Source organism: Alnus glutinosa, chromosome 2 (assembly GCF_958979055.1).
Source record: "Alnus glutinosa chromosome 2, dhAlnGlut1.1, whole genome shotgun sequence".
Lineage (NCBI taxonomy): Eukaryota > Viridiplantae > Streptophyta > Magnoliopsida > Fagales > Betulaceae > Alnus > Alnus glutinosa.
Genome location: NC_084887.1, coordinates 16,295,096 through 16,313,133, shown reverse-complemented (window position 1 = coordinate 16,313,133; position 18,038 = coordinate 16,295,096). Strand labels below are relative to the sequence as shown.

At 39.5% G+C, this 18,038-nt stretch overlaps 1 protein-coding gene across 1 annotated transcript; it reads left to right on the top strand.

Annotated features, from left to right (window-relative positions):
- Positions 1-10,207: 10,207 nt before the first annotated feature.
- LOC133861341 (large ribosomal subunit protein uL5) lies at positions 10,208-13,569 on the top strand. Its single transcript, XM_062297096.1, has 5 exons — positions 10,208-10,365; positions 10,485-10,592; positions 10,734-10,776; positions 11,974-12,169; positions 13,220-13,569. Exons 1-5 carry the CDS (start codon positions 10,363-10,365, stop codon positions 13,410-13,412), a joined length of 543 nt encoding a protein of 180 aa, XP_062153080.1. The 5' UTR covers positions 10,208-10,362; the 3' UTR covers positions 13,413-13,569.
- The last annotated feature ends 4,469 nt before the right edge of the window (positions 13,570-18,038 follow it).

Sequence of the window (18,038 nt, the reverse complement as noted above, 5' to 3'; positions counted from 1 at the left end):
AATTGCGTGTTGAAGAATTGTCGTCCGGACGTTCATCCCCTTGGTCCGGACTCGCTAAGCCTTATATGGAAATTACTTGCAGCGGACGTCCGACCGTCCAGACATTAGTGTCTCACCGTCCGGACGCAAGTTTTAAACAGGAAAGATTTTCAGCAAAATTTTCAAAAAATCCTGTCACACAGTTGTCCGTCTGGACGACCCAAGTTCACAGTCCAGACGGCGTCCGTACATATTACAGCAGTCGTCAATTCTGCTCCTCAGCCTATAAATAGAGGCCCCTGGGCATTGAGAACTGCAAGAATTCAGAATTGAATTCCACAAGAGCTCAGAGAAGTTCAAGATCCCTCTGAAGCCGTTTCAAGTGTGTTGCGCTACAACTGAAGTCTATCTTAGAGATCGGTTCTAAGGTAAGGAATTCCATTGAAGACCCCTTCAGGTAGGAGACCTGGTTGGGAAGCGTTCGTGTTGGGTTACACGTCAGAGAGTAAGGTACGACCACTGCATCGGTACATGTGAGTGTTACTATCTTATATCTAGCTTCATCTTCTGAATAGTGGAATTCCTGGGTTTGGCTGGCCCGAAGTGGTTTTTCTCTTGATTGAGTTTCCACTTCGTCAACAAAAATCTGTGTCTTTTACTTTCTGTTGTGCTTAATTTTTGTTGACACTTGTTGCACACACTTAATTTTTAAAAGTCAATTTCGATTTTCAATTGGTATCAGAGCTTGGTACACTTTGAGAAGATTAATTTCTTGAGTGTTATTTATTTTTGACTTCTTTTTGATCATAATGTCTCAAACTCTTAATTCTGTTCCTGCCTTTGATGGTACAAACTACGGCTATTGGAAGGCACGTATGCATTTCTTTCTTAAATCTATTGACTGTTGGAGTATTGTTGAAACTGGTTGGACTAAGCCAGAGGAAACAACACTTGAACTAGTCCCTCAAAAGAACGCACACCTTTCCAATGATAAAGCCCTCCATGATCTATGCCAAGCACTTTCTCCTTTTGAATTTGCCAAAATTTCAAACTGCGAATCAGCCCAAGAAGCATGGCAAATCTTGTAAACAACATATGAAGGAAACTTGTTAAATATGCCAAACTTCAAATGTTGATTTCGAGATTTGAAGAAATTAAGATGTTGGAAGAAGAGACCTTTGGAGAGTTTTATTCCAAGATGGGTGACCTAAGGAACTCCATGGTGAGTCTTGGGAAACCTATCTCGGATGTAAAATTCATCCGAAAGATTCTAAGATCTTTGCCTGAGCGTTTCAGAATCAAGGTGACCACCATTGAAGAGAGCAAGGATCTTGAGGAGATGAAGATTGAAGAGCTGGTGTGATCTCATCAAACATATGAGCTATCTCTGACCCCGGTCAAGAAGTTGAAGACCATTGCTCTAAAGGCTTCCAAGAAGAAGGTAGAAGCATCATCTGAAGATGACTCTGAGGATGAGGAAAAGGTTGTAGCTATGTTAGCCAAAAATTTCAGAAGACTGATGAAAGATGATCGATTCAAGAAGAAGTTTTCTGAAAGAGTTAAGAAATCTCCCAGAGAAGCTGAACCTGCAGAAGAAGATAAGAAAGATCCCAGAAGACCCCGATGTTTTGAATGCTCAGGCTTTGGGCATATCCGGGCTGATTGCGGGAATCTTAAAAAGGGCAAAGGGAAAGCATACAATGTGACTCTTAGTGATGAGTCAGAAGAAGAAGCTCCAGAGTCTGAAAAATTTCTGGCCTTTGTAGCCCCACATGTTGAAGAAGAAGACTCGTATTATTCGGAGCATAGTGATAATGAGGAAGAGCTCAAGGAGGCCTACAAGACACTCTACATAGAGTATGAGAAGCTGAAGGAAGGCCGAAAGCAGCACTTGAATGATCTGAACAATTTGCAGACCGAGAAGAGTTCATTGCTGCTCAAAGTTCAAGAGCTCGAGGAAAAGCTACTAGAGACGCAGCTCCAGCTAGAAAGAGTTACTGATGAGAAGCTGACTCGTATGTTGTCCATCCAGAAGAGCCCAACTGACAAGATTGGTCTCGGGTATGTAGCTTCCTCTTCTGATGCTCCCTCTTCCTCAAAGACTGTGTTTGTAAAGCCTACAGTCTCATAGCCTCCTCCCACTGTTCTTCATAAAGGGAAAGACAAGGTCAGCGATGATGTTCCAGGCACTCAGGAGCCTCATTCCATCAGAAGACCTCCTATATGCCATCACTGCGGTTTAAGTGGACATGTTGGTCCTCAGTGCTCCCCCCTGAAAGCACAAAAGGCCAAAGCCAAGAAAGAAATGCCCAGACAAGCTCATTATGACACTAAACCTGCGGCTCAGCATCAGACTCCATGGCATCAAGCACCTCACCAAGCAGCAAGCTATCAGTATCAAGCCCCTTGGTCTCATGCTGCTCAGCATCAGCGGCCTCAGCAGCGGTTTGTACCAGCCAATCACAGTGGCACCTACAAAAGCAAACCCAATCAGTTTAGAAGGCCTCAGAAGATGAAAGAATAGCAATACTCCAGTTAGCCTCTTATCTGGATGCAGAACATGATGGAGTGGATGATGCAGTCCTGCCAGCAACCACCCACTGGAAGGCAGGCTTGGGTCGAAAAGGACAGCTACCCTATGAGGAGGTATAGACGCACCTAGCAGTTTCGGGTGTTCATGCCTAGGATTCAGTTCCTAATCCTATGGCATCAGGTTTGATTGCTCAGTTTACTTGACATATTGTTATATGCAATCTAGGAACCAGTTGTGTTTGCCCCCTATGTTACTTGAGAGAACTGTGTAGGTACTTTTTGGGGAAGACAAAAAAAGCAGGTCGAGCGACTGTTTTTTTGTAGTGGCATCATTGAGCGTATACAGGTTTGATCTTGCCTTTGCATATGATGTCATTTCCATATTGCTTGTTGTTTTGTTTTTTTTTTTAAAAAAAATAAAAAAATAAAACAATGGGGAGAATTTGCAGGATTTATTTTCTCTTGGCGTTTCAGATATTGCATGTCTTTTTGCCTAATATCTCAATTCTGTAAGCATTAATCTACTCTGCTTAGATATAATTGAGAGTTTATGACTATATTGGCCAAGTGTTTTTCCTGTTTATGCAAAAAGTAGGATAGCTTCTTTTCCTCACGCGATGAAAAAGTGCAATATCCCAGGCATCTTTCCTTCTCTGACCTCTTTGTTTCTAGAAATTCTGGATAAGAGAAGAAGTTTTTGATAAGATGACCAAATTGACCTCATGCTAGTTGAACCTAGAGCCTATAAACTCTGGCACTCCCTATAGTTTGCAGCACCATAAGAAATAAACAGTTAATCGTATGAAATCTATGCTTTACAGTATATATTCTCTGCTTATGTGCTACATTTGCTTTATGCCTTACCCTTTACGTGTAAGTAAAACATTTACGTTGTCCTTCATGGTACAAGTAAATCACTTAGGTGCTGTATCGCAAGGGGAGTGTATCAGATGAGGGTGGCTAGGCCCTAGTAAGGTTTGACTTTTGGCTTATCTTCCATTTATTTTCTCTCTTGTCTAAGAAAATCTGGTTGCTATTGGTCAAAATATTGAAAGTCATACCTTGTGGGAAAAGAGTCTTCACACACACACGTGCATTGAGTGAGTTGAGTTGTCTATTTGAATTTTCTATGACCAGGAAAAATATTTGTGCTAATTAAAATCACAACTCTCTTTTATATCTCTGTTTAGTTTTGAGATACTCTCTGATTGTGTTATCAGTTGATTATACATGCATGTTCTGACACTGACTTGAGAAAATTTTATTTCTGTAAAATTTTCCTCAGTTTTTCTTGTGTTTCAGTATGGAGCGTCCGGACGGTCCTCTTGGCGTCCGGGCGGGTGGAGTTCAGCAATTCGGACGGTTCCCTTTTTGGAGTCTGAACTGACGGCTTTTTGTCGTCCGGACGGGATCCGTTCCACGTCCGGACGTGAGCTGTCATCCTCGGGTGGACGGGTAATTTAATTCGTCCGGACGTGCGTAACCGTTTTGCTCCTTTCCGAGGCAGCGCGTGACCGGACGTCATCAAAACACCGTCCGGACGGGCACCCCACAGAGGCTATAAATAGCCCAGATCGCCGATCTCACTCTTCCATACCCCACAAAATCCTTCCTTTGGCACTTTGTGAGTGATTTCTTGATTTTTTGGAGTGATCTCATTTTTTTGTGTGCATTCTCACTCTCATTCCAGGTATTTTCTTTTCTTGTCTTATTTCTTTCAGTTTATTTTGCAATTGTTAGATTTTTTTTTGGAATGTTTTTTTTGGGATATCTACCATGCTGAAATTCTTTGGACTTAATTGTGATATTCTCTGTTTTTATTTTTTACACAAGTCCTTGTTATTGCTGTTATTCTGCTAAATTTTTATTACACTAACAATAATATTTTTTTGGATTATTTTTGGCAAAAATTCTTGATGGTTCTTTTGCAGAAATCATGTCTGCCATCAGCTCCCAGCGCTGGGTCCGCCAGAGGACAGAGGAAGAGCAGAGTGCTTTTCAAGCCAAGATCATGGACCGCAATGTCCTCACTGAGTGAAACGTGGTTCGTGCTGACATCATGGTGCCTCCATTGGATAGCATTTATGAGACTATCCAGACCTATCATTGGGGCTACCTCTACACTTGTGTCTGTGTCGTCCTCACCAGGCTAGTCAGACTCTTCTATGCCAACCTTGAGGTGGCTCAGGATGATGAGCATGGGGTGGTAATACAGTCCACTGTTGACGGACACATCATCACTGTAGATCCCCAGACCATCAGTCGGTTCCTCGGAGTACCAGTCCTTGATCTGCCTGCCAGTCCTTACAATGAGGTGGTGCTTCCTTCATCTATGGACGATCTCCGAGAGTTCTTCCATGCAGTTCCACAGGGTGAGGGGTGTCCAACTAATATCAGGATTGGTGCACTAGCTCCGGCTCATCGTATGTTGGCCAAAATTGTCCAGCACAATCTCTGGCCAGTTGCCAGGCGCAGTGATCTAATACTGAAGAGGGCACAGTTTGTTTATGTTGTTCATCTTCGCTTGCCTTTCTGTCTTTGCAAGAATATTTTAGGAGTCATGCTCGAGGCTCGTGATGAGAGCAATACCGGTCTCCCCTTCGGCTGTCTCATCACTCAGATCATCCTTCAGTCGGGTATCAATGTGAATGGAGAGCCTAGGATGAAGATCCAGCAGCCCCCTCAGCAAACAGACACTGATGAAGTCGAATGCGCAGCTGCGACAAGAGGATTCTGATGATTACATGCCTGCTGCTATGCATGTTGCTTTTCCAGACGTGGCTTCATCCTCTCATACCGTCCCGCCATCTGAGCCAGAGGCTAATTATTCTCAGATCATGGAGGCCTTAGCTGCCATTCAGGGAGGAATGTCCACCATGCAGCAGTCCATCTCCTCCTTGCAGCTCGAAGTGCGGTCCATCAACAAGCGGGTGGAGCAGACCCATTTGGATCTTCAGGAGTGCGTTCAAGTCCATCATCCGGACAACAGTGATGATGAGGATGCTGCAGCTCAGACTGTACACATGCCAGAGGATGTTTGATTTCCCTCTGTTTTATTGTTTTTTTTGTTATTTTGAGGCATTTTGTTAGTTTCTGTTATTTTGTTAAAAACTTAAACTAATATTACTCTGTTTACCTCGGTCCTTCTGAGACCGTTAGGGGGAGTAATTTTTATGACAGTTGGTTTTTACTACTCTGTTTTATCCTTTGTCCCTTTGTGACAAAAAGGGGGAGTAATTTTTAATTTTTGGACCGGGATTATATTTCCACACCGGTCAAGTGATTTTTGTCCTAGAATGGCCAAAGGGGGAGTTTGTTAGTATTTTGGCCTAATTCTGTGTTTGGACAAAATCACTTATGTGTAAAGATGCTGTAAAAAGGGATTCTACTTGTCAGAGCATTTTCAGAAGACTCTGCATTGCGAAAAAGATAGAAGATTTCAGATTCCCTGTCAGCCGTCCAGACGACGTGTCATCCCGTTCGGACGCCCATCTGTCCACTGTTCCATTCGTCCGGATGACGTGTTCATCCCGACCAGACCCCAGACAGACTAGCATCATCCGTCCGGACCCTACACTGTATCGAGAAGCTTTTGTTCCAGCTTGCATCCGTCCGGACTTCACAGCAGCCCGTCCGGACGCCTATCAGTACTCTAACAATCTCAGATTCTTTCCAAGTTCCAATAAAGGGAAGATCGATCAACCGTCCGGACGATGTGGTATCCCGTCCGGATGCACATCTCCTTAAGGCAAGAATTGCAATTCAAATATCACCGTCCAGACGTCAGTCAGCCTTGGTCCGGATGCGTGCTCATCAGTTAAGGAAATTGCCGATTCGACTTCAACCGTCCGGACGTTCATCCCCCTTGGTCCGGACACGCTAAGCCTTATATGGAAATTAATTACAGCGGACGTGCGACCGTCCGAACGTCAGTGTCTCACCGTCCGGACGCAGGTCTCAAACAGGAAAAATTTTCAGTGAAATTTTTAGAAAATCCTGTCGCACAGTTGTCCGTCCGGACGGCGTCCGTAAATATTACAGCAGTCGCCCATTCTGCACCTCAGCCTATAAATAGAGGCCCCTGGGCATTGAGAATTGCAAGAATTCGGTATTGAATTCCACAAGAGCTCAGAGAAGTTCAAGATCCCTTTGAAGCCATTTCAAGTGTGTTGCGCTACAACTGAAGTCTATCTTAGAGGTCGGCTCTAAGGTAAGGAATTCCATTGAAGACCCCTTCAGGTAGGAGACCTGGTTGGGAAGCGTTCGTATTGGGTTACACGTCAGAGAGTAAGGTACGACCACTGCATCAGTACATGTGAGTGTTACTATCTTGTATCTAGCTTCATCTTCTGAATAGTGGAATTCCTAGGTTTGGCTGCCCCGAAGTGGTTTTTCTCTTGATTGAGTTTCCACTTCATCAACAAAAATCTGTGTCTTTTACTTTCCGCTATGCTTAATTTTTGTTGACACTTGTTGGACACACTTAATTTTTAGAAGTCAATTTCGATTTTCAGAGGTCTTCTAAAAGATTTTGCATAGTCTACAAGTCAGAGAAATCGGATCCCTTGCAGCTGTCCGGACGACGTGATATACCGTCCGGACGCCCAACTGTCCAAAGCATCATCCGTCCGGATGAAGAGAACTTTCCATCCGGACCTTCCTTTGTGTCAAGAAGCTTCAAACTGCTCCAGCTTGCATCCGTTTGGATGTCTCAGCAGGGCGTTCGGACAACACTTAGTGTTCGACCAGCTATGGGATTTCTTTCCAAAGCACAGATATGGGAAGATCACTGCAACCGTCCGGACCATGTGGAGTCCTGTCCAGACACGCTCTTCTATAAGGCAAGTCGCGCATTCAAAATTCAGACGTCCGGACACCAGCCTTCATGGTCCAGATGTGCGAGCTACATATATGGAAATTGCGTGCATCAGATCAACCGTCCGGACGACCATTCCTATGGTCTGGACGCGCGAAGCTTTGATATGAAAATTACGTTCAGCTGAAGTGTGACCGTCCGGACAACAGGTCAACACTGTCCGAACGCGGCTCAAATCTGGAAAGAATTTCAGCAAAATTTTGGTAAACCCTGAGCCTTAAACTCGTTTTTTATATTGATAACATCCTAGTCATGTGTTTTAATGAGCCTTAAACGTATCATGGTGTGTTCATAATTCATCTATCTTAAAAATGAATATTTTCTAAGAAACTAGGAGCTTACACTTATTTTTAATAACCTTCACGTTGACATGATTTAACATCTTGTATTTAAGTTATTTTGAGCCTTGATTCTAAAAAGAGAATGGTATGAGTTTGAGTTTGGAGTTTTTCATTCATTTTGGTAACTTTCGAACGTTTGCTGCATTTGACTCAAAACATTCGAACTTTTGTTGTTTGAATGCTTGACCTTGATACCAAACGTTCAACAATGACAAAAAAAGGGTAATTAGGATTTTATTCATAGGTTAGAGTGCTAAGGTCATATTTATAGTTTTACGTGTATAGGTTATCATTATCTGTTTGACGAGGAATAACAATGAGAATGTAATGGGATTTAGGGATCATCTAGTCACCAATCTTTTGAGGTTCAACAGTCTTTGAAAAAGAAAAAAAGCAGATTTCACAAGTTTAATAGCTTCCCTTATTCTTTTCGTATATTATTTAAATATTCTTTAAATTAAAATAAATGATACACATACATCCCCTAAAGTTTCAAATTCATTATTGAATTTGTGGGATCCAACGTGGGTCCTATAAATCTAATGGTGGGTTTGAAAATGAGATGTGTAGAAGATGTATTTATATTATTTCTCTTAAATTAAATGTTAAGGGAAAGAGAAAATAAAGATAAATCATTTAAATATTATTTCAAATAAATGTTAGAGGAATGAGAGAGGATATATTAAAAAAAAAAAATTATAATTAAAATAATGTTAAGGGAACCACTTTTACTTTCCTAGATTTAGGGTACAACTTTTGGTTCTCTTCGTGTTTCTTTATTTTAGGGAACAACAAAAGAATATGATTTAAGAGGTTTTTTTTAAGAAATCTGCCACTACAATAGTTTCCCTTAAACTTTTCCTCTATTTAGAGAGCTAAACAACTTTTTTGCTTCCCTATTTAAATGCACTCAATAATAATTTCCCTTATAATTTTTCTGTACCATTTAAATATTCTTTAAATTAAATGATAGGAGAAAGAAAGAGGAAAGATAAATCATTTAAATATTGTTTCGAATAAATGTTAAAGGAACAAAACAAGAAAAATAAAGTTTTTTTTTTAGTTATTTTATATATATATATATATATATATATATATATATATATATATATATATATATATATATATATATATATATTAAAATAATCTTAAAGGAACCACTTTTGCTTCCTAGATTTAGAATACAACTTTTGGTTGCTTTTGTGTTTCTTTAGTTTATGAAATAACAAGAAAATTTGATTCAATGAGTTTTTTTTTAAGAGTTTTTCTTACATGTAAAAAAGGTAATGAGATTTAGGGAAGCTACTCTCTGTTGCTCTTAGACCACTAGCAGTAGATACTCAACGATTTTTCCTAAATTTAATGAACTTAATTACTTTTTGTCTCTCTATCCAAATACACTACATAATAAATTCCCTTAATGTTTTCCTAGATCATTAAAATAATTTATTTTTTTACTTTTACTTTTTTTTTTCTCTCTCTTTATTCTTGAAACCTTCACCAATCTCTCTCTCTCTCTCTCTCTCTCTCCTCCATCTTCTTTTTCTCTTTTGGAAGGCTGTTGAATGGGTATCTGTTGGGAGGCTATTGAAGGATTTCTCTTGCAGTTCGAGAAATTATTTGTCTCTCAACCTCTCTCTCATCCGTGTCGTCTTCCTCTTCTCTCTCTCTCTCCTCTCTCTCGTATGCGGCTCTGTCTTTCAATCTCTCACATCTTCATCTCTCTCTATGGATTTTGGGATGAAGATTTTGTGGTTTATGCATTTTGAGGATGTGTTTCAGCGTTTTGAGAATGAGTGTTTATTATTCTTCATTTTTTTATTTGTTTCGCTATTTTTGATGAAAATGGGAGAGGAGAGAGAACGGGAAAGAGAGAGAGAGAGAGAGAGAGAGCAAGAGAGAGAGAGAGGGAGATGAGGATGCTGCAAAAGGAAGAAGAAAAGGAGATTGGGAGACATGAAAGGTGAAAGGAGAGAAAGCCTTGGTTTTTTTTAGGATTATAATAATCTAGGGTTTATGTAAAATTTAGGAAAACTCATGTTTATGGTGGTTTTTTTTAAAAAAATCTTCCTTCTATATAGGGAATGAAATGAGCTGTAGGATATTTGCTATCGGTCCTCTTAAAGAATTTGGTGTGTTTGGCAATGAAATTTTGAAATCATAATATAATTTTGATTTTATTTTTTTCAAAAATAAATCATACTTTATTCAATTTTTTCAAAAGTAAATCATATTTTATTCAAATTTTTTTAAAATAAATTATATTTTATTCAACTTTTTTTAAAAAGTCAAACCTCAAAATTTATAAACAGAATAAAAATTTAATTCTGTTTTTAAAAATTCAAACACCCAAATACGCTATTAAATTTTACCTAAACACACCATAAAATGTTGTATAGCTCCTTTTGGCCCATCCCGTTTGCGGATCAAAGTCAGCCCGGAAGGGCTAGCCTAAATTACTTTTTTCCCCTTGTCGTCGCAACGCACAGAACTCACAATACTCCAATTCTAACGAGGGGCATTGTTGCCATTCGAACCCAAATAAATAGCTTGCCCCAAAACCCTAGCACCCATTTCAGGCCTCCATCCTCCCTCTCAATCTTGGCTACTGCAAGCTCTCCCCAACTACTCAGAATGGTCTCTCTCTCTCTCTCTCTCTCTCTCTCTCTCCTTCCCTCTGTCTGTAGGTTTTGAACTGTTTGCTAACTCTGTTTTCCGTACTTTTTGTGTTTTCCTGAAACAAAAACGAAAAGCAGGCTTCGGAGAGGAAATTGAGTAACCCAATGAGGGAAATCAAGGTACAGAAGCTCGTCCTCAACATCTCAGTCGGCGAGAGCGGTGATCGTCTCACCAGGGCCGCCAAGGTACTTGTTTCTATCATGTATTTTTTGTATATATTCATTTCTATTCTCACCCATGGTCTCATGTAAATCGCGTGGTACCCACCTTTTTTTTTTTGTTGTATATCGTTGTTGGCCAGGATCTTATATTTGTTTTATATATAGGTGTTGGAACAGCTCAGCGGCCAAACTCCGGTGTTCTCCAAGGGTAAGTGTGTTTTTTTGGGGGGTGAGGGTTTATCGTTGTCTATTTGATGGGGAAGTGTTAGAAAGTAGAGGGAAGGTTTTTCGATCTCTGATTGTTTGGGAGCTAGCATAAAGTTCTCATGACTTAGTTTGATAAAACGTCTTCTTGGTTAGTGGGGCCGTGTTGGATATATAACATTATGTTTTGGCGTGGTTCTTGTTGGAATTTTTTTCTTCTTATTTTTTGGTGTGCACAAGTAGCACAAAATTTGGGTGCACTAATTTGGATATTGGAATTTAATATCCCTGCTCTTTTCGTGAGTTTTCTCTGCAATCAAATAGTGGGTTGTGATTATTTTGGTTGCGGAGGAAGGTTGTAAAGAAAATAAGTTGGCTTGCAATTTTGGATCGTTATCTGTGTAGACCCAAGAAAGTTCAAACTCAAATTAGAGACAGGGTAAATGGAGATGTTTTTGGTTAGTTAATATGAGTTTTCTTTTTGCAATTTTGAAACACTAATGACGTATTTTTAAGTTTCTATTTCGCTATGTTTCTATTCCTTGACTTTATCCGCAATAAAAAATATGGGTTTTGTTGATTGGTTGAGTTTTTTTTCTTGGCTCTGTCCTGACAATACAGTTTTTTCTTGGTGCATTTTAGGCCTGTTCTCTTGATGCAAAAATAAATTCTGATATTTGTATTTTATGTTTTGCATTAACTAGTTCCACTACTACTTAGAATTTTGAATATACTGTTTTGGGAGATAAAGCCCGAACATTTCTTTTGCACCTAAAGCAATTAATTCACCTTGAAAATTGAGAATTGATATATGTTCATCTGCTACAATTGTTTCGTATACTTCTTTAAGTGTTGTTTATCATCACCCTTTTCCTTTCCTTATGGCTTACATGTCATGAATGGTAATGCCTTACAACTTGCAAAATTTTAGGTCTTGCATTGGTGGTGAAGTGTTGATTAGGGTATGTCTTGTTTCTGAAACGTGCATAGCACAGAAAAAAGAAAAAATGTGCTTAATTCAACAATTTGTCTTGATTGAGTTTCTCGTTTTTGAAGCTGAAAAATTATGAACTTAATAAAATTACTTGTTTACTGGTATCAACCAATGTGGTTTATTATATTTCATTTCATGCCTTTCTCGATTTTGTTCTTTTGTTTGATTCTTATGCCCCCTCTCCCCTCTTTTCTTAACAATTGACAGCAAGGTACACTGTGCGGTCCTTTGGTATCAGACGTAATGAAAAGATTGCATGCTATGTCACTGTTAGGGGTGAGAAGGCAATGCAGCTTTTGGAGAGTGGTTTGAAGGTGAAGGAATATGAGCTGCTGCGGAGGAACTTTAGTGATACTGGATGTTTTGGCTTTGGTATTCAGGAGCACATTGATCTTGGAATCAAGTAAGCTAATATGTCCTTGAAACTTCGTTTATGCCTTTAAAAAAAATTTGGGCTTCCATTTGTTCAATGTTGTATCAACTTGGTGTGATTTGGAAATTGCTTGTGCAAACTTGATTGGTAGAACATAATGGCTCTCTCTTTTAATATCTTGCTGTTGCTAGTTAAAAAATGTAAAAATGAAAATACCTGCTCATCTATTGTAGTTGTTTTTGTGGCCCAAAACTTGTTTGCCATGCATGTTCTTTTCCTTTCCTTTGGGACTGTGCTCTTAGAGAAGCCTATAAGGAACTCTTCATCTTAAGATGAAGTTCAAGAATATTTGGTAATTCCTTGTATTGTGCTTTTGATGCATCATTGTGCTCCAGCATTGATATAATTAAATTGATTGTCCTTTTATTGGTGTCTAGCCCCATCTGGCATTCCAGTACCACTAGCATTTGTGAGTTGCCCAATGAATTTGATGAAGATTATTGTTCTTCACCTGATGGATTCTGTAATTTTGTTTGTGATATCCAAGGTGTTGTAGGTTGTAGAGGGTTTGGGAAAGAACAAAGATGTCAGAGCAAGAATAGGGATTGACTTCATAGATTTTTTTCCCTGTGTAGAATATGACAACCCAATTCATGTTTTATTACTCCAAATAGGATTTTAAAAAAAACCTATTTGAAAAAATGAATAATTTTATTCAGGTGTAATGCATGGGTTGTCATTGCCCTTTACAGAAACTCATCTCATTTGTTTTGTAGAAGGGTGATCCTATACTCAATAATGTTGCTTATTTTTATTCATGCTTGTTCTTTATACCATGAATTGTCTTTCCGGTCTGATGGATATTTCCTTGTCCGATAGCCCTACTATGTATAACCTTGATTAGTCTTATCTGGCATTTGGTATGTATATGCAATTGTTTGTTTATTTTGAGTTCCTTCAATATTAATTGTGGTTCCTGCCCTACATCTTGATGAAGGATACTGTGCTTTGGTTTACACAGAATTTTTTTCTTGTCATTTTTTATTCTTCCTGGTTTTTATTTGTATCACCATATTTCAGGTATGATCCCTCGACTGGAATTTATGGAATGGACTTCTTTGTTGTGCTGGAGCGCCCTGGTTACCGTGTTGGCCGTCGTCGCAGGTGCAAGTCTCGCGTTGGGATCCAGCATAGGGTCACAAAAGAGGATGCCATGAAATGGTTCCAGGTCAAATATGAAGGTGTGATTCTTAACAAGTCCCAGAATACTTAGGCCTGGAAGATTCTTGGGAAGATGCCATAAGTTTTGAGCTAGGTTGATGTTATGTAGACCAAAAATCCTTTACTATTATCCTTGTTTTTTAAGTATTGGGAGAGCCTGGGATATGTTTTCTGGACCAAAATCTGTTAATTTATTTGTCCTTTCTATATTTTTGGCCGCACTGATTAACTATTGTGATAGTTTTAGACAGTTGATAATGGTTCATGATGTTGTACTTGGTTTTCATGCATTTAGCATGTGCCTCCATTGTACGTGTTGCCCTTGGAGGATGATTCTCTTATGGCTTACATGACTTAAAAGGATGGAACATGTAAAAAAAAAAGCCCTGGTCGTCTCTCCCTTGATTCTAAATTGAAACACCAAAGCCTAAAAACGAGTTGCTTTGGCTACAGAAGCTTTCTTCCGACCACCGAAATGGCCTTTAGATCTTCATGAAAACTGGCCAAACCCAGCACTTCTCAAAACCAAAACCAGTCCTAGACGTACATCCGAACCTACACTGTAATCTAGCCGTCCTTCAAAATCAACCGAAAAAGGAGGAAGCTTGAACACAAAATGACACCCGAAGTAGTAACTTCAAACTTCTATGGACGCCAAAACAATCGAAACGCCAAAGAAGTGTTAGCGCAGGTAACTCTCACGCACCAAAGGAGCTTCTTAAAGGTAGCTGATGATACCGTCGCTGATAATATTACAACAAAGAAGCTTGCTGATGATAACGTCAATGGTAATGTTAAAACTGAAGATAAGAGAGATAAACACGCTCATGATAAAAAAAACTAGTTTCTATCTTGTGTTGTTATGGTAAAGATCAAGTTATATTTATCTTGTAATTGTGATATACTCGAGAATAATTATAAATATAAACACTGTCATACCAGTTAAGGTAAGGAACATTACGAACAAATTCCTTATTATCTTATATGCTATCATAGCGCAATTCAACAAAAACTCCACTGTCACGAATAAATTAGTTAAATTGGCAGTGCCAATGTATAGAATTTGCAAACCTTGACCGTTGCCTACTTTGATTTGGTTATGTTTAGTGAGTAATAATACACATGGTGACAGGTTATCATGTAGTAAATTCAGTTATTTATAAATCAAATATAGAAATCCAGCATTACAGTTCATCATTTGTCAATGTCATCATGGATGCATTATAGTATATGTCATAATAAAAGAATCATGTCATAGTTCAATTTCATATGGTCTACCCATAATATTAATCCATTCCCGGTAGGGTTGACGTTGTCCCGATGGTTCTGTAATACAACACGGGTGCCCCATATATTGTACGTATACCGTCATATACTAGCAGCCTGACCGAGTTCGACCTCGGGTGGCCCACGCTACTAGCAAAGCCGTAATCGTGACCCCTATTCGTAAATGGTACGTCGGTCACAAAACAACCATGTCTGTTGTCTCGCACATACCGGTATTCCATGTGATATGATGCAATTTCATATTCATCGTCTTTTACATGCATGCTTTTATAAACTCATTATTTTTTATATCTTGTTATTTATCACTCATTTTCAAAAAAATAGAGTTCACAGTAATAAAAAGTGTTTTTCATGTGAGTTGTAAATACTAAACATGCTTATTTGGTACACAAAATAATTATGCTTATGTAAATTATATAATAACAAATATTTGTGTGAGTTTTTACTCGTATTGTAAAGCTTATCTGCAAAACCTCATGAAGCTCCACAACCTCAAAATCTGTAAAAATACCTATTATCAGTCCCAATCCCGAGCTAAACAAGCTTTAAATCCAAAATAAGTCCAAAATAGGTTCACTGCTTGAAGGCCGAATGTTTGGACAGAAGGGTCGAACGCTCGGCCTTGACATTGAATGTTCGGTCAAGGAGAGTCAAACATTCGGTGCTAGGAAAAAACCCATTTTCAAATCAAAGCCCAACCAAACCATTTCTAGGCAAGTCCTAAGGTATTAATATGATTCCTGCCAGAGTCATAAGCCACAATAATACCTTCATACAGAACTTGGTACGTCAAACCTTATCAAATTACTAATAAAACAATAATCTAGTATTAAAACCAAAAACCAACTAGAGATACAAAACCAGAAGCTAGTGCATGAAAACTAACTAAATAGCATTACAAACGAGTTGGGCTAGAAATGTTATCTCATTTGAAGAACAAGAACCAAGAGAGCTCATTCTCTCTCTCTCTCTCTCTCTCTCCACTAAGAATGCCAGGCAGTAGAGGGACAAAATGGATGTGAAAGGGGTGAAGCGTGGGGTATCTATAGGCTTTAGAGTCGAGTGGATAAGGATGAGGTGTTATTTTCCAGTACAGTGAGTCATCAAACGTTCAGGCTAACTGTCGAATGTTCGGTGTACGAATCAAACATTTGGTGTATGATTTGACATACATATGAGACGTGTGGACTATACTTTCTAATATACGGTCGACTGTAGCATACGATAAATACTCGAACGAGGCATCTAACATCGAATGTTCAGATCTAGGGTTACAGGCGAATGTTCGAACTTCCAACATCGAACGTTCGTCATTAGGGTCGGACTCAAACGTTCGACTATCCTACTTCGAACGTTCGGCCATGAACAAAAGTGAAAATTCTTACTTACAAGTTCCAATAATCCCTAACGAACCTTATCAAACTCATTAGCCATTCCAAAGCTTAATTAACCCTATATAATAATTGGGGTATTATATAGACCTTGACAAGGAATCGGATCCAGATGATGGAGGCAGAGGTGGAGCGCCTCTGCCATGGCCATGCCTTTGACCGCATCCTATATTGGTTACGAGGGCCAGTACCGTGAGGAGAACCACAATTATTTCTTTATTGAGTAGGTGGTTGTTGCTGAGCAACATTAGCAATGGAGGTCGAGATATCAATAGCAGCAGTGTACTGCTCAAGTTGGAGCTCATAAGAGAGTAGATGACCATAAGGATCATCAAGTGTTAGAACAAATTCCAATTTAGTGACTTGTTGAGCTACAAGAACCTTTTAACCTGTAAAAGAGAAATCTTGCGTCGGGGGAACCTGACAATCCCACTCCGATGCTTTAGTCAGTACTATCGTAAGTGTATATTTCTTTTTTAACCACAGAGAGCAATCTCTTTGTACCTGCGTAGTGGTGAAGTATTTATAGATGGAGTGTTGAGAGTAATCCTGTTTTTTCATTGGACCACGTGTCGAGTCTGGAGCATTTGTCGACAATACAGATCGTCAGATTGTGGAGTTGGTCTTTAACCGATTCTAGATTGTGGCGTAGATCGTGGAGTCGGTCTTTAACTAATTCTAGATCGTGGGGCACCTTCCGTGACAATCGCTGGGTTGGTTAGATAACTGATCCTAGATCGTGGGGTGTGTACCATAATCATTAGAGGATCAGTACTTTACCGACTTTGGGTGAGATGATCTCGATAAAATATCATCGTGAACCCATTGGGTTTTACCGCTGTCGGGCCCAATGGGTTTGGTTTCTGTAGTTTGTTGTTGGGCTTGGTTGAACAGAAACTTGTCCCACTCGGCAGGTCGGGATTATTTCCCAATAGTTACCCCCCAATTCCTTTTGCCCAAAGTGGTTTCGGAGAAAGGAATTTTCTTGTGCGATTATGTTGAGGTCAAATTTGGAACATTTCGGTCCGTTCTTTTCAGAAAATGTTGAGAAATTTGAAGTTCAAATTTTTGAAAAAATTTGAAATTCAAACGTCTTTGGAAGCTGAAACATCTGAAATGATTATTTTGGTCATGACGAGATTCGGGATACTACTGTCAAGTCGGTTCGAATTTTGATATGGCGCTGTCAGATCAATTCGAATTCCGATATGGCGCGTGTAGTTACGCCCAGCCATTTTTGGTCTTGATAATCGATTCACGCGCTAAGGTGCGTGTATGGCTTGTCTCTTAATGCAAGTTATCTGCCCGATGGCTACTGTCTCTTCAACTCAGCGCATTCAATGCGGATCTTTTCAGTGTCTGAAGGAAGGCCTATATAACCCCCCCCCCACACCTTTACATTTCACTTCTTTACTTTCACTTTTTACATTCTCGAATTTTCTCAAACTTTCTGAGTTTTCCAGCGAACAACTCCTTTTTTTCGGTGAACTTTCTTGATTTTGCCAAGCTCCTTCGAACATTTTACCCACTTCACTCAAACTTTTATTGACTTCATTCAAATTTCTTTTCACCAACTTCATTCAAGCTTCTTTTCACTGACTTCATTGGAACTTCCCCACGAGAACAGGTTTAAGACCTTGATCTTGGCATCTGACGAAGCTCGTCTTCGTCGAAGTTACAATATTTTGGATTCTGTGAAGCTTCACTTTCAGGAGCTTGATGATCTTTCCATCGCTGGCTGCGATGTGACCATGATTGAATAGATGATGATGGCTGGCTTCCGTTTCCCTTTCCCAGCGATAGCTTAGGAACTTGTGGTGCAGTTGGGGGTGGCTCCCTCTTAAGTCAAACCAAATGGATGGAGGTACCTGTTCGCCTCCTTCATCCTTTGGAGAATTGAGCTTCAGAAGAGGATGTCTATTGCCGAGTTCTTCATGATTTACTGTGCTGGCTTCCGTCGGGACGACATTGTGGAATTTACCGTTCGAAGGAAGCCTTCA

Excerpts from the sequence above, each read along its gene's own strand:
- LOC133861341 (XM_062297096.1), top strand. Across the intron at positions 10,593-10,733 it reads GTCTCACCAGGGCCGCCAAG|GTGTTGGAACAGCTCAGCGG; the intron begins GTACTTGTTTCT and ends TTTTATATATAG. Across the intron at positions 12,170-13,219 it reads CACATTGATCTTGGAATCAA|GTATGATCCCTCGACTGGAA; the intron begins GTAAGCTAATAT and ends ACCATATTTCAG.